The 12,229-nt window shown below is 49.0% G+C and overlaps 1 protein-coding gene across 2 annotated transcripts in view; it reads left to right on the top strand.

The window, feature by feature from the left end:
- LOC135394405 (histone PARylation factor 1-like) overlaps positions 1 to 12,034 on the top strand; it is a 79,766-nt gene extending 67,732 nt beyond the window's left edge. For both annotated transcript variants that reach the window (XM_064625133.1, XM_064625132.1), the window contains exon 7: positions 11,663 to 12,034. In XM_064625133.1, coding sequence (XP_064481203.1) covers positions 11,663 to 11,973 — 311 coding nt within the window. In that variant the 3' untranslated portion in view covers positions 11,974 to 12,034. The remainder of the gene's footprint in view (positions 1 to 11,662) is intronic.
- Positions 12,035 to 12,229: the final 195 nt, after the last annotated feature.

Below are 12,229 nucleotides of genomic sequence, written 5' to 3'. Positions count from 1 at the left end.
GTTAGTTAGATTGGTGCGCCATGGCAGAACCTTGCTGCAGGCAAAAAAAAAACGGTAGCTACGCTCCTGTCTAAGCCTCGTTCAGCAGTTGGTTAGATTGGTGCGCCATGGCAGAACCTTGCGGCAGGCAAAAAACAATAGCTACACTCCTGTCTAAGCCTCGTTCAGCAGTTGGTTAGATTGGTGCGCCATGGCAGAACCTTGCGACAGGCAAAAAAACAGTAGCTACACTCCTGTCTAAAGGCTGGTTCACACTGTCACGTTTACGCTTGCAGCTACAGGTTACGGGCGCTTACGGTGGGGGTTGCCATGACGACGAAGAGACGGCGCCCGCAAGATCGTTTCCGCAAGTAGTTGAGGCAACTTAAACCTTTCTCCCGCATGCTCCGTAACCGTAAGCGCACTGGCCAATAGGATAGCACAAAAGTTCGGATGCCGCGCAAGCGTTTTGTCTCGCGCGTCTCCTTGCAAAGATGGCGGAACCATTGGATGTCTTAGAAGCTCTTATTCTCCAAGTTGAGGAGTTTCCACGAAAAAAGAAAACTTATGGATGACAATTAGCATAACAGTGAGTCTGTCAGGTGATATCTTCACTCAATGAATCTGTCCGAAGTAGCAAGTTGTACGTTGCACTGTCGACGATGGCGTTAAGTTAAGAACATTAACAGTTAACAGATAAGAACATCGTCAAGGAATGTCTGATTGTCTTCCAAAGCAGCCGGCACCGGGGTGCTGGACGCTGGACGCCATGCTACTCTGTGGCTCTATTTCACTTTTCTTCGGAAGGATGGCGCTCTACGAGGCCGCTCCTCATTGGAGGAACGGAGCGCCGAAACGTAGTAATGTGAATGATGGCGGAACGCAACCGGCAACGAGATGGGTACTACGTAAGCGCAACCCGTAGCCCGTAAGCGCGAACGTGGCAGTGTGAACCAGCCTTATGCCTCGTTCAGCAGTTGGTTAGATTGGTGCGCAATGGCACAACCTTGCGGCAGGCAAAAAACAGTAGCTACACTCCTGTCTAAGCCTCGTTCAGCAGTTAGTTAGATTGGTGCGCCATGGCAGAACCTTGCTGCAGGCAAAAAAACGGTAGCTACACTCCTATCTAAGCCTCGTTCAGCAGTTGGTTAGATTGGTGCGCCATGGCAGAACCTTGCGACAGGCAAAAAAACGGTAGCTACACTGCTGTCTAAGCCTCGTTCAGCAGTTGGTTAGATTGGTGCGCCATGGCAGAACCTTGCGACAGGCAAAAAAAACGGTAGCTACACTGCTGTCTAAGCCTCGTTCAGCAGTTGGTTAGATTGGTGCGCCATGGCAGAACCTTGCGACAGGCAAAAAAAAACGGTAGCTACACTCCTGTCTAAGCCTCGTTCAGCAGTTGGTTAGATTGGTGCGTCATGGCAGAACCTTGCGACAGGCAAAAAAATGGTAGCTACACTCCTGTCTAAGCCTCGTTCAGCAGTTGGTTAGATTGGTGCGCCATGGCAGAACCTTGCGACAGGCAAAAAAAAACGGTAGCTACACTGCTGTCTAAGCCTCGTTCAGCAGTTGGTTAGATTGGTGCGCCATGGCAGAACCTTGCGACAGGCAAAAAAACGGTAGCTACACTGCTGTCTAAGCCTCGTTCAGCAGTTGGTTAGATTGGTGCGCCATGGCAGAACCTTGCGACAGGCAAAAAAAAAAAAAAAACGGTAGCTACACTCCTGTCTAAGCCTCGTTCAGCAGTTAGTTAGATTGGTGCGCCATGGCAGAACCTTGCGACAAGCAAAAAAAACGGTAGCTACACTCCTATCTAAGCCTCGTTCAGCAGTTGGTTAGATTGGTGCGCCATGGCAGAACCTTGCGACAGGCAAAAAAATGGTAGCTACACTCCTGTCTAAGCCTCGTTCAGCAGTTGGTTAGATTGGTGCGCCATGGCAGAACCTTGCGACAGGCAAAAAAACGGTAGCTACACTGCTGTCTAAGCCTCGTTCAGCAGTTGGTTAGATTGGTGCGCCATGGCAGAACCTTGCGACAGGCAAAAAAACGGTAGCTACACTGCTGTCTAAGCCTCGTTCAGCAGTTGGTTAGATTGGTGCGCCATGGCAGAACCTTGCGACATGCAAAAAAAAAAACGGTAGCTACACTCCTGTCTAAGCCTCGTTCAGCAGTTAGTTAGATTGGTGCGCCATGGCAGAACCTTGCGACAAGCAAAAAAACGGTAGCTACACTCCTATCTAAGCCTCGTTCAGCAGTTGGTTAGATTGGTGCGCCATGGCAGAACCTTGCGACAGGCAAAAAAAACGGTAGCTACACTGCTGTCTAAGCCTCGTTCAGCAGTTGGTTAGATTGGTGCGCCATGGCAGAACCTCGCGACAGGCAAAAGAACGGTAGCTACACTCCTGTCTAAGCCTCGTTCAGCAGTTGGTTAGATTGGTGCGCCATGGCAGAACCTTGCGGCAGGCAAAAAACAGTAGCTACACTCTTGTCTAAGCCTCGTTCAGCAGTTAGTTAGATTGGTGCGCCATGGCAGAACCTTGCGGCAGGCAAAAAACAGTAGCTACACTCCTGTCTAAGCCTCGTTCAGCAGTTAGTTAGATTGGTGCGCCATGGCAGAACCTTGCTGCAGGCAAAAAAAAAAAAACGGCAGCTACACTCCTGTCTAAGCCTCGTTCAGCAGTTGGTTAGATTGGTGCGCCATGGCAGAACCTTGCGGCAGGCAAAAAACAATAGCTACACTCCTGTCTAAGCCTCGTTCAGCAGTTAGTTAGATTGGTGCGCCATGGCAGAACCTTGCGGCAGGCAAAAAAACAGTAGCTACACTCCTGTCTAAGCCTCGTTCAGCAGTTAGTTAGATTGGTGCGCCATGGCAGAACCTTGCTGCAGGCAAAAAAACGGTAGCTACACTCCTGTCTAAGCCTCGTTCAGCAGTTGGTTAGATTGGTGCGCCATGGCAGAACCTTGCGACAGGCAAAAAAACGGTAGCTACACTCCTGTCTAAGCCTCGTTCAGCAGTTGGTTAGATTGGTGCGCCATGGCAGAACCTTGCGACAGGCAAAAAAACGGTAGCTACACTCCTGTCTAAGCCTCGTTCAGCAGTTGGTTAGATTGGTGCGCCATGGCAGAACCTTGCGGCAGGCAAAAAAACGGTAGCTACACTCCTGTCTAAGCCTCGTTCATCAGTTGGTTAGATTGGTGCGCCATGGCAGAACCTTGCGACAGGCAAAAAAACGGTAGCTACACTCCTGTCTAAGCCTCGTTCATCAGTTGGTTAGATTGGTGCGCCATGGCAGAACCTTGCGACAGGCAAAAAAACGGTAGCTACACTCCTGTCTCAGCCTCGTTCAGCAGTTGGTTAGATTGGTGCGCCATGGCAGAACCTTGCGGCAGGCAAAAAAAAACTGTAGCTACACTCCTGTCTAAGCCTCGTTCAACAGTTGGTTAGATTGGTGCGCCATGGCAGAACCTTGCGGCAGGCAAAAAACAGTAGCTACACTCCTGTCTAAGCCTCGTTCAGCAGTTGGTTAGATTGGTGCGCCATGGCAGAACCTTGCGGCAGGCAAAAAACAGTAGCTACACTCCTGTCTAAGCCTCGTTCAGCAGTTAGTTAGATTGGTGCGCCATGGCAGAACCTTGCTGCACGCAAAAATACGGTAGCTACACTCCTGTCTAAGCCTCGTTCAGCAGTTGGTTAGATTGGTGCGTCATGGCAGAACCTTGCGACCGGCAAAAAACGGTAGCTACACTGCTGTCTAAGCCTCGTTCAGCAGTTGGTTAGATTGGTGCGCCATGGCAGAACCTTGCGACAGGCAAAAAAAAACGGTAGCTACACTCCTGTCTAAGCCTCGTTCAGCAGTTGGTTAGATTGGTGCGCCATGGCAGAACCTTGCGACAGGCAAAAAAACAGTAGCTACACTCCTGTCTAAGCCTCGTTCAGCAGTTGGTTAGATTGGTGCGCCATGGCAGAACCTTGCGGCAGGCAAAAAACAGTAGCTACACTCCTGTCTAAGCCTCGTTCAGCAGTTAGTTAGATTGGTTGCTCCATGGCAGAACCTTGCGGCAGGCAAAAAAACAGTAGCTACACTCCTGTCTAAGCCTCGTTCAGCAGTTAGTTAGATTGGTGCGCCATGGCAGAACCTTGCTGCAGGCAAAAAAACGGTAGCTACACTCCTGTCTAAGCCTCGTTCAGCAGTTGGTTAGATTGGTGCGCCGTGGCAGAACCTTGCGACAGGCAAAAAAACGGTAGCTACACTCCTGTCTAAGCCTCGTTCATCAGTTGGTTAGATTGGTGCGCCATGGCAGAACCTTGCGACAGGCAAAAAAGCGGTAGCTACACTCCTGTCTAAGCCTCGTTCAGCAGTTGGTTAGATTGGTGCGCCATGGCAGAACCTTGAGCAGGCAAAAAAACTGTAGCTACACTCCTGTCTAAGCCTCGTTCAGCAGTTGGTTAGATTGGTGCGCCATGGCAGAACCTTGCGGCAGGCAAAAAACAGTAGCTACACTCCTGTCTAAGCCTCGTTCAGCAGTTGGTTAGATTGGTGCGCCATGGTAGAACGTTGCGACAGGCAAAAAAAACGGTAGCTACACTGCTGTCTAAGCCTCGTTCAGCAGTTGGTTAGATTGGTGCGCCATGGCAGAACCTTGCGGCAGGCAAAAAACAGTAGCTACACTCCTGTCTAAGCCTCGTTCAGCAGTTGGTTAGATTGGTGCGTCATGGCAGAACCTTGCGACAGGCAAAAAAATGGTAGCTACACTCCTGTCTAAGCCTCGTTCAGCAGTGGGTTAGATTGGTGCGCCATGGCAGAACCTTGCGACAGGCAAAAAAAACGGTAGCTACACTGCTGTCTAAGCCTCGTTCAGCAGTTGGTTAGATTGGTGCGCCATGGCAGAACCTTGCGACAGGCAAAAAAACGGTAGCTACACTGCTGTCTAAGCCTCGTTCAGCAGTTGGTTAGATTGGTGCGCCATGGCAGAACCTTGCGACAGGCAAAAAAAACGGTAGCTACACTCCTGTCTAAGCCTCGTTCAGCAGTTAGTTAGATTGGTGCGCCATGGCAGAACCTTGCGACAAGCAAAAAGCGGTAGCTACACTCCTATCTAAGCCTCGTTCAGCAGTTGGTTAGATTGGTGCGCCATGGCAGAACCTTGCGACAGGCAAAAAAATGGTAGCTACACTCCTGTCTAAGCCTCGTTCAGCAGTTGGTTAGATTGGTGCGCCATGGCAGAACCTTGCGACAGGCAAAAAAACGGTAGCTACACTGCTGTCTAAGCCTCGTTCAGCAGTTGGTTAGATTGGTGCGCCATGGCAGAACCTTGCGACAGGCAAAAAAAAACGGTAGCTACACTCCTGTCTAAGCCTTGTTCAGCAGTTAGTTAGATTGGTGCGCCATGGCAGAACCTTGCGACAAGCAAAAAAACGGTAGCTACACTCCTATCTAAGCCTCGTTCAGCAGTTGGTTAGATTGGTGCGCCATGGCAGAACCTTGCGACAGGCAAAAAAACGGTAGCTACACTGCTGTCTAAGCCTCGTTCAGCAGTTGGTTAGATTGGTGCGCCATGGCAGAACCTTGCGACAGGCAAAAAAAAAACGGTAGCTACACTCCTGTCTAAGCCTCGTTCAGCAGTTGGTTAGATTGGTGCGTCATGGCAGAACCTTGCGACAGGCAAAAAAATGGTAGCTACACTCCTGTCTAAGCCTCGTTCAGCAGTTGGTTAGATTGGTGCGCCATGGCAGAACCTCGCGACAGGCAAAAAAACGGTAGCTACACTCCTGTCTAAGCCTCGTTCAGCAGTTGGTTAGATTGGTGCGCCATGGCAGAACCTTGCGGCAGGCAAAAAACAGTAGCTACACTCTTGTCTAAGCCTCGTTCAGCAGTTAGTTAGATTGGTGCGCCATGGCAGAACCTTGCGGCAGGCAAAAAACAGTAGCTACACTCCTGTCTAAGCCTCGTTCAGCAGTTAGTTAGATTGGTGCGCCATGGCAGAACCTTGCTGCAGGCAAAAAAAACGGTAGCTACGCTCCTGTCTAAGCCTCGTTCAGCAGTTGGTTAGATTGGTGCGCCATGGCAGAACCTTGCGGCAGGCAAAAAACAATAGCTACACTCCTGTCTAAGCCTCGTTCAGCAGTTAGTTAGATTGGTGCGCCATGGCAGAACCTTGCGGCAGGCAAAAAAACAGTAGCTACACTCCTGTCTAAGCCTCGTTCAGCAGTTGGTTAGATTGGTGCGCCATGGCAGAACCTTGCGGCAGGCAAAAAAACGGTAGCTACACTCCTGTCTAAGCCTCGTTCATCAGTTGGTTAGATTGGTGCGCCATGGCAGAACCTTGCGACAGGCAAAAAAACGGTAGCTACACTCCTGTCTCAGCCTCGTTCAGCAGTTGGTTAGATTGGTGCGCCATGGCAGAACCTTGCGGCAGGCAAAAAAACTGTAGCTACACTCCTGTCTAAGCCTCGTTCAGCAGTTGGTTAGATTGGTGCGCCATGGCAGAACCTTGCGGCAGGCAAAAAACAGTAGCTACACTCCTGTCTAAGCCTCGTTCAGCAGTTGGTTAGATTGGTGCGCCATGGCAGAACCTTGCGGCAGGCAAAAAACAGTAGCTACACTCCTGTCTAAGCCTCGTTCAGCAGTTAGTTAGATTGGTGCGCCATGGCAGAACCTTGCTGCAGGCAAAAATACGGTAGCTACACTCCTGTCTAAGCCTCGTTCAGCAGTTGGTTAGATTGGTGCGTCATGGCAGAACCTTGCGACAGGCAAAAAACGGTAGCTACACTGCTGTCTAAGCCTCGTTCAGCAGTTGGTTAGATTGGTGCGCCATGGCAGAACCTTGCGACAGGCAAAAAAAACGGTAGCTACACTCCTGTCTAAGCCTCGTTCAGCAGTTGGTTAGATTGGTGCGCCATGGCAGAACCTTGCGACAGGCAAAAAAACAGTAGCTACACTCCTGTCTAAGCCTCGTTCAGCAGTTGGTTAGATTGGTGCGCCATGGCAGAACCTTGCGGCAGGCAAAAAAAACGGTAGCTACACTGCTGTCTAAGCCTCGTTCAGCAGTTGGTTAGATTGGTGCGCCATGGCAGAACCTTGCGACAGGCAAAAAAACAGTAGCTGCACTCCTGTCTAAGCCTCGTTCAGCAGTTGGTTAGATTGGTGCGTCATGGCAGAACCTTGCGACAGGCAAAAAACGGTAGCTACACTGCTGTCTAAGCCTCGTTCAGCAGTTGGTTAGATTGGTGCGCCATGGCAGAACCTTGCGACAGGCAAAAAAAAAACGGTAGCTACACTCCTGTCTAAGCCTCGTTCAGCAGTTGGTTAGATTGGTGCGCCATGGCAGAACCTTGCGACAGGCAAAAAAACAGTAGCTACACTCCTGTCTAAGCCTCGTTCAGCAGTTGGTTAGATTGGTGCGCCATGGCAGAACCTTGCGGCAGGCAAAAAACAGTAGCTACACTCCTGTCTAAGCCTCGTTCAGCAGTTAGTTAGATTGGTGCGCCATGGCAGAACCTTGCGGCAGGCAAAAAAACAGTAGCTACACTCCTGTCTAAGCCTCGTTCAGCAGTTAGTTAGATTGGTGCGCCATGGCAGAACCTTGCTGCAGGCAAAAAAACGGTAGCTACACTCCTGTCTAAGCCTCGTTCAGCAGTTGGTTAGATTGGTGCGCCATGGCAGAACCTTGCGACAGGCAAAAAAAACGGTAGCTACACTCCTGTCTAAGCCTCGTTCATCAGTTGGTTAGATTGGTGCGCCATGGCAGAACCTTGCGACAGGCAAAAAAACGGTAGCTACACTCCTGTCTAAGCCTCGTTCAGCAGTTGGTTAGATTGGTGCGCCATGGCAGAACCTTGAGCAGGCAAAAAAACTGTAGCTACACTCCTGTCTAAGCCTCGTTCAGCAGTTGGTTAGATTGGTGCGCCATGGCAGAACCTTGCGGCAGGCAAAAAACAGTAGCTACACTCCTGTCTAAGCCTCGTTCAGCAGTTGGTTAGATTGGTGCGCCATGGCAGAACCTTGCGACAGGCAAAAAAACGGTAGCTACACTCCTGTCTAAGCCTCGTTCAGCAGTTGGTTAGATTGGTGCGCCATGGCAGAACCTTGCGGCAGGCAAAAAACAGTAGCTACACTCCTGTCTAAGCCTCGTTCAGCAGTTAGTTAGATTGGTGCGCCATGGCAGAACCTTGCTGCAGGCAAAAAAACGGTAGCTACACTCCTGTCTAAGCCTCGTTCAGCAGTTGGTTAGATTGGTGCGCCATGGCAGAACCTTGCGACAGGCAAAAAAACGGTAGCTACACTGCTGTCTAAGCCTCGTTCAGCAGTTGGTTAGATTTTTGCGCCATGGCAGAACCTTGCGACAGGCAAAAAAAACGGTAGCTACACTCCTGTCTAAGCCTCGTTCAGCAGTTGGTTAGATTGGTGCGCCATGGCAGAACCTTGCGACAGGCAAAAAAACGGTAGCTACACTGCTGTCTAAGCCTCGTTCAGCAGTTGGTTAGATTTTTGCGCCATGGCAGAACCTTGCGACAGGCAAAAAAAACGGTAGCTACACTCCTGTCTAAGCCTCGTTCAGCAGTTGGTTAGATTGGTGCGCCATGGCAGAACCTTGCGACAGGCAAAAAAACGGTAGCTACACTGCTGTCTAAGCCTCGTTCAGCAGTTGGTTAGATTGGTGCGCCATGGCAGAACCTTGCGACAGGCAAAAAAAAAAACGGTAGCTACACTCCTGTCTAAGCCTCGTTCATCAGTTGGTTAGATTGGTGCGCCATGGCAGAACCTTGCGGCAGGCAAAAAAACGGTAGCTACACTCCTGTCTAAGCCTCGTTCAGCAGTTGGTTAGATTGGTGCGCCATGGCAGAACCTTGCGGCAGGCAAAAAAACGGTAGCTACACTCCTGTCTAAGCATCGTTCAGCAGTTGGTTAGATTGGTGCGCCATGGCAGAACCTTGCGACAGGCAATAAAACGGTAGCTACACTCCTGTCTAAGCCTCGTTCAGCAGTTGGTTAGATTGGTGCGCCATGGCAGAACCTTGCGACAGGCAAAAAAACGGTAGCTACACTCCTGTCTAAGCCTCGTTCAGCAGTTGGTTAGATTGGTGTGCCATGGCAGAACCTTGCGACAGGCAAAAAAACGGTAGCTACACTCCTGTCTAAGCCTCGTTCAGCAGTTGGTTAGATTGGTGCGCCATGGCAGAACCTTGCGACAGGCAAAAAAACGGTAGCTACACTCCTGTCTAAGCCTCGTTCAGCAGTTGGTTAGATTGGTGCGCAATGGCAGAAGCTTTGCGACACTGCGCCATCTCTTAGGCGAGAGCAGAGGCTTGGGAAGTGCCTGCACTCTGCGTCCTCCTATTGGCCGGCATTCAGAAGACGGAGCATCATTCGCTCTTGGTCAGCAAACGCAAGGATAGTCATCCTGTGTGTTTAAGTGTATGTATATTCAATAAACCTGTAGTTGCTAGTCAGCGCTTGTATCGCGTCCCTCTGTCCCCGTCTGCTTTGCGCTGTTTTCTTCCAGTTGTGTCGTACCTACTAGCCCAGCACTACGCCATTGTCAACATCCCAACAATGTCCGCTTTGTGCAGCGTAGCGTGGCATGGACTGAAGCCTCGAAGCAAAAGTCTCTAAACTTGTTCACTAGGACAAAAATAGAACAAATTGCAGCACACTTCGCACCAATTGAGCTAATTTTCCAGGAAATGATACAGATAACGTTATGTGTGGTTGCAAGAAGATGCCACAAAAACAAGCAACCTGGAGAATAGTAACGAGGGTTGGTAACTTGATCAGATAGCAGTTGTCTGCAATAGGGAGTTCACAGGGCAAATAACCTTCGCAACCACACAAGGACCTGAGCAGCTTGGGTGGGAGAGCCACAGACAGCAATGTGAAAAAGGTGAAGCCTGTTCCGAGGAAATTTTATTTCTGAAATATTGTTGCATCTGCTTGGCTATTACTAGAAGCTAAGTAGCGGCTCCAGAGAGCGCTCTTTTTTTACTAAATGGTGGCACACCTTTTCCGGAGCTTGACGCACTTGATGAACTCTCATGCTCCAGCTTGCAGGTCGGAGCGTGTAAGTGCTGCTCCTGCTCTGTGACGTATGGAGGAAGGGGAGGCCTGAAAACCAATGAGCCACCTTGGAAACCTTCGCTGGGGTGTGCATCGCGCTCGTGGCTCTGAAAAACTATTTAGTAGTAGAGGCACGAGAGTACGAAGGACAGAGTACCCCGAGTGTGTTGGATAGAACTGCTACTTAATGCGCCCTATGGTTCTAAAAGGAGCAGGAAAGGGCTAACAAAAATTTCAGGTGGAGTAGAAATTGAGATTATATTCCCTGGGTACACACACAAAAAGTATGAGTGCAGCGCACATGCCCTGTGCGCAAGAGAGCAGAGGGTCAGAAAACCTGCTACCCTCGGCAGCGGGTCTGCAAACCGGTCAGCCGCCCAATAGTGATGAGAGTACCTCATTTGCTTCTTCTTTTCGTGCTTGTATTTGGCACTGTCCGTCCCGTGTCTGAAGCAGAGCAGTCTGCAGATGATTCTTGGGAGCCAATAAAAGTCTTTGACTGCTGATCTGATGTTGCAACATGCCAGAAGGAGCTGGGAAAGATTGCCGCTGTTGTGCGCACTCTTGTAAACTAATTTTCACAGTAAATGTGCACTTCCCGAATGAAGTATTTTACGTGGTAATACAGCGAAGGAATACAAAAATTACGAATTGTGGTAGCTTAAGTTTATAAAGGAACAGATAAACAGTATAGGAACATGAGTAATTTGACTGAATTTTGTGTTCCAGTCAGAGAACCCAAACCCTATGAAAAAGAACTGGAGACTGGACTGAAAAACATCAAACTGAGGATGCTGTGGGTGCAATTGTTTGTAATATGTGCACAAAGATATTGCAGTAGGTGTATCGATGTGATGTGACAGGCAACTGCACTGTGGACAGACTTGAGCTTTGTCTCAAAATTTGCAAAGAACTGCAACAAGTTGAGTGTGTAAATTGTGTGTTATGGACTGAAACCTTTTGTATGTCACCTTGTGCACTTACAGGAGGATACATGCAGAATACAAAGGAACATGTCTATCCAGTACAAATATGTGATGGACAGCTTGAGGTTAAAGAAACAAGACGTTGCAACTTTCACTTTAACACATCAGTGTGGAGACAAATGTGTGGGTTATACTGATGGAAAGTTGCAGTTGAGCACAAATTTCAATCCCCGTCAATATTTTTGTCCATGGTGCCTCAATCTTTGCTGTTCAAATATCAGTATAAAACATTAGGAATATGCCCTTACAAAATATACAAGGGGCTGTTGTGCAAGTTCATTTTAGTAGTACATTGGTCTCATAAAAATGCACTTCCTACCTTGTGCCAGAGTGGTGTATCCTAGTAAGTTTCATGTCGTACAAACATTGTGAAGCAGCTGGAATATGAATGTACCGGACATTTTTGGATCTATTTAGTGGAGATGTCTTTACCCATCTGACAGCTTTTTGTAGAAAGCATATTTTGTATTGCATGTGATGGAATGGCGTTCGGTAGCCTCTTGAGGTGTTCAGCTAAGCAAGGTATTGCAATGGCATAGCAGAAAGTACACATATTACGTTCTGTGGCATTCTTTGCACTGCACTAGAATGCAGCATTTATAGCCAGATCCTTACAAGGAATTTCACTTGTTTTCTTTACAGATCAGCTGAAGTCAATTCTGAAGAAAATTTCCACAAGTTCGACAGATGAATTACGTGCCAAGAACATGATTGAGTTGCAGAACATCATCATGAACGTGCACCTTGCAAATGACGAGTGTGACTATGGCATGGGTCTTGAGCTGGGGCTCAACTTGTTTTGCTTTGGCTGTCCGACATTACACTCTATGCTGCTTCGCATAATTACTGTGGCATACCAACTCCTTGACCGTGAAGTCTTTGGACAGATTGCAACTGCACACTTGAAAAGACGAAAGAAGGGTGCAGACCTCAGTGCGATTGAAGCCTCGTGAAATATAGTTTCTACACATTTTCCTACAGGGCTATATTCAGAATAAACGGCATTTTCGCTCACTTTCTACCAAAAACTCAGTCGGGGAGCAACTCCGATTCACGATTTTCCCGATTCTAGATGGCGCCACGCTCGTCCTTATCACGCCGTTCGCCACCGACTCACGAAATAATCCCCATTGTGCATGGTTGACCTCGCGAGTTTAAGGCGGCCCGCGCCCTCTGCGCTGTTTGTCGAGTGGTAAAGTGTCGGACTTT

The sequence above is a fragment of the Ornithodoros turicata genome, chromosome 5, assembly GCF_037126465.1.
Source record: "Ornithodoros turicata isolate Travis chromosome 5, ASM3712646v1, whole genome shotgun sequence".
In the NCBI taxonomy this organism is placed as follows: Eukaryota; Metazoa; Arthropoda; class Arachnida; order Ixodida; family Argasidae; genus Ornithodoros; species Ornithodoros turicata.
The sequence above is the reverse complement of the archived record's forward strand: the minus strand, read 5'-3'. Positions and strand labels throughout refer to the sequence as shown.